Raw genomic sequence first — 4,061 nt, 5'->3', positions numbered from 1 at the left:
TTAATTGTTATTATATTAGAAATTCCATGTATGTGTAAAAAGGACAAATTAAAATAAGGTGTTATATTCATACAGGTTTGGAACAACTTGAGGGTGACTGAAAGATTTTTTTTTTTTAATTTTTCATAAAATGCATATTCATAAAATATTGCAAGGAAAACATACTCTCATCCCCACTGAAAAAAAAATATTAAAGACAAACTAAAATCATTCTAAAACATTACTTTTATTCCAATGAAACAAAAAGCCATGTTAAACAGTGCACCTTGAAATGAGTCTATCCACTTTTCACAGACTAACAATTATGCACTTTTTAATGTTCAAGATGGATTTAGCCTTTCTTAAATGATTAGTACACCCAAAATGAAAATTAGCCTGTGTTTATGTACCCCTTTTTCCTTAAGATGAATCCAATCTATATATATATATATATATATATATATATATATATATATATATATATATATATATATATATATATATATTTATATATATATATATATATATATTTATATATATATATATATATATATATATATATATATATATATATATATATATATATATATATATATATATATATATATATATATATATATAAATTCTGGTCCCTCCAAGCCTTTCATTGGGGTTAAGTGGGTGTTGGTTGTCAACAGTTTCGAAGAGGTGAAATAAAGTGCATGCATCTGTAATAAAATGTGTCTCACACAGCTCCGGGGGGTGAATAAAGGCCTCCTGTAGCGAATCCATGCATTTTTCTAAGATAAATATCCATATTTCAAATGTAATAAACACTTATTTCTCGCTTCAGCTGACTGTTGTACGTGAAAGACGTGCATGCAAATGACGTAAGACGTAGGGCACTGTGCGGATGCCTCTGAGAATAGCTAGTCTTGCAAGTTTGTTTATTGGAGCAAAGGAAACAAACCAGTCTCCTCTTGGCTTATATCAAAATCCTCTGACAAATTTCTTTAGGAACTGCTCATTTTGCACTTCTAAGTCATGAACGGCATCTTCACGCTCATCACTAAGCCAATGTATTATGCCAATGTATTACATAATCTGACAGAACGGCTTCTGCATATGTCAGATGGCAGAAGTGATAGAAAAGTGTTTATTACATTTGAAATATGGATATTTATCTTGCAAAAATTCATGGATTTGCTACAGGGGGCCTTTATTCACCCCTGTGTGAAGGACGTTTTATTACTGATGCGCACACTTTATTTCACGTCTTCTGAACTGTTGACAACCAACACCCACTGAACCCCAATGAAAGGCATGGAGGGGCCAGGACAATTTGTAATATAACTCCCATTGGATTCTTCTGAAAGAAGAACACTACATACACCTAGGATGCTTTGAGGGTGAGTAAAACACAGGAATTTTCATTTTTGGGTGAACTAACCCTTGAAGTCTTCTGAAAGAAGTCTATTACTATTAGTATTACTTATATTACTCACGGTATCAGCAGAATTAGACAACCACATGAACTGAGCCATACAACTTCGGTGTCATGCCAAATACAATTGCTCCCATCTGCTGGGTATCAGTTAATTCATATTCAGTGTGTGCTGAAACACACTTTCCACTTGAGTTAAATGAACATACACCTGTTTGGAGATTATGTGCTGCCGTTGTCTGTCACACTGATCTATATTGTGTTGTGTGACAATAGTTAGTAATATTATCCTTGGAAAGCATCATGTTTATCGTTTTCCATGGTGTTGCTTTGCTTGAAATCTGCACAAAAGATTTTTGTGAAAGAACACTTGTTGGAACATACAAACATGTGAGTGTTTCCATTTCCTCAGAATCACATCTGTTGGGTCTGGATTCACCTCAGGGTGACTGTAAAAATATGAAACAATTCAACATGATATAATCCTACTAATTAAAATAAAACTATATAACTGCCCCCTAACCCCAGCCTTGGAAGATCTTTAAAATGTGTAGCCAGAGAGTCAGAGTTTGCAGAAGACTTTGTAGAAGTCGTATCAGAAGTGCCACAGTCTCTAGCTTGAGCCCTCAGAGGTTTTGGACTTATAATTTAATTCTGTTTCATCCTTTTCATCAGAAGGAAAAGAAACCCGTTGTTCATCCATGCGTTTGGATTGCACCCTCTGAATAAGGCTGAAGAAGTCTTCATCTGGGTCTGATGCTGGTGGCAAAGAGCATCTCTGGTCATTGATTCTGGAGGACTGGAGGGGGAGAAAAGTGAGAAAGTTCACAACATGCAAACAGAGGACATCTGAAGAACGTAAGTGTCAATCACATTTGTACATCTCACATCTGATATCGAATTTCAGTTGCTGTTGTGTTACCTGATACTTTATAAGCATGTTGAAAAACTCATCACTAGGTTCCTGTGGACTACATGCCTCACACAAGTGTCCCACATTGTTCTGTCCTATCCTGATGCCCAGACGGTCCCCTATACTGGCTCTCTGGTCATCCAGTCTGCGGCTTTGGGAACTGGCTATCAGGTCAAAGAACTCCTCTGTCTGGGTAAGGGAGATGAGGGAGGAGGCTCCAGACAGTAAAGGAGACTGGGGCATGGAGGACTGGGGCCCAGATGAGGCCTCTTTGGCCTGGGCATTTGGCTGTTTAGGGTCCTGGCAGCGCCGGTTCTCCATGCCGCTGCTTCTGGGGTCTCTGAGCACAGTGAAAGGGCAGACCTCATTAGAGGTAACTGGGACTTACCCTTAAAAAGAATACAGAGCAAAATATTATACACTCTTTCAATGATTAATGAAATCCTTGATTTTGAAGCACACTGAAACATGAAAACTTGAAACTGAATGTCATTATAAGAACTAACAATGTTTTTGTGTTCCCAGAATGATACAAACATGAACTAAAAACTACATTTAGATTATTAAACATTTAAACTTGTCAAGTTATATTAAAGCAGACTTACTTCTGTGAGCCTGAAAAGTTAGGTGTGAAATATATTCAGGATAATAGCTTATTTTAGAGTTAGCATGATGTATAAACTGCAAACCAGCAAAGTTTGAATGAGCTAACAATTTTTTATCAAATTTTAAATTTGGTGTTAGAATAGCACAAAATAATAACATTAAATCATCTTTGTTTCTAATAAAGAAAATTAGCTTTTAGTAAATATAATATGTAACATCACATAAAACATTTGAGATATTTTACTAGAAATATTTAAGCATGACATATTTTACATGTGACAAAGTTGAAAAATGACTTACAGTTTTATCCTTCTCAAAAAAATCCAAAAGCAATAAAGTTCACAAAGGCGCTCTCTACAGGGACTTCATCTGAGAACAGCCATAAACCAATTGCCACAGCCTCTGGCACTAAATGATTTTCTTGGCAGACATGACAAGCAGACCTTTCTCTCCCAAGTTTGAAACGTACATGTTACTGAATGGCTTGCAAATCTTAAAAACATTGAAAAAAAAAGAAAGAAAATAAATACAAGAAAGAATTGCTTATATTCCAGGAAAATGAGGATGACTTCCCTATCTTCCACACCCAGGTTTCCTGTGTGCTGGGCTGACTGTTTTTCGAGGGGGAGAGGGAGAGAAAGGGAGAGTGAGGGGGGAGAGATAGAGAGAAATGGGGCGCAGTTGCCCCTCTCCGCTTACATCATGGTTGCTATAGGAACTGGAAATCGGCTTCCAAATCTCGCTCCCGTTGTTCACTCAAACACAGACATATACACACCAACAAAAACACACACTGTCTGGTTCACACACATACATACACACTGGCTTGCATTCCTGCATTGTTGAGTTCCATTCATTGCCTCCTGTGGGGATCAGTTCCCTCTCTCTTTCCACAGTCAGGAAAACTACAGCACAATTATACGAGGATACAGTGGCCAAGATTACTGATGTATCTGTCATTTTTGTGTCTTTGTTTCAAGCAATGCTGAGCTACTGTCAGTGGAGTGTGAGGAGGAGGGGGTTGCTTGGAAGCTACCATAAGGAGGAGGCAATAACCGATGATTCTGGGATGAACCAAAGCAACATAATGTTGCCTGGGGCCCTTCGTCTGAAATGAATGGATGAATGCCACTCCATTTA

At 37.2% G+C, this 4,061-nt stretch overlaps 1 protein-coding gene across 2 annotated transcripts; it reads right to left on the bottom strand.

Moving 5' to 3' along the window:
* Positions 1 to 615: 615 nt before the first annotated feature.
* On the bottom strand, positions 616 to 3,748 carry gpsm1a (G protein signaling modulator 1a). 2 transcript variants are annotated; one of them, XM_026212281.1, is made up of 3 exons: positions 3,222 to 3,748; positions 2,325 to 2,655; positions 616 to 2,201 (listed from the first exon to the last, which is right to left on the bottom strand). In XM_026212281.1, the coding sequence occupies exons 2-3, from the start codon at positions 2,634 to 2,636 to the stop codon at positions 2,016 to 2,018; spliced, it is 498 nt and encodes a 165-aa protein (XP_026068066.1). In that variant the 5' UTR covers positions 2,637 to 2,655; positions 3,222 to 3,748; the 3' UTR covers positions 616 to 2,015. The 2 variants fall into 2 exon arrangements, with proteins under 2 accessions (XP_026068066.1, XP_026068065.1); XM_026212280.1 differs by having other exon boundaries at positions 2,325 to 2,704; positions 3,222 to 3,744.
* Positions 3,749 to 4,061: the final 313 nt, after the last annotated feature.

This window comes from Carassius auratus, chromosome 30 (genome assembly GCF_003368295.1).
Source record: "Carassius auratus strain Wakin chromosome 30, ASM336829v1, whole genome shotgun sequence".
Classification (NCBI taxonomy): domain Eukaryota; kingdom Metazoa; phylum Chordata; class Actinopteri; order Cypriniformes; family Cyprinidae; genus Carassius; species Carassius auratus.
This window is presented reverse-complemented; position numbering and strand designations above follow the sequence as displayed.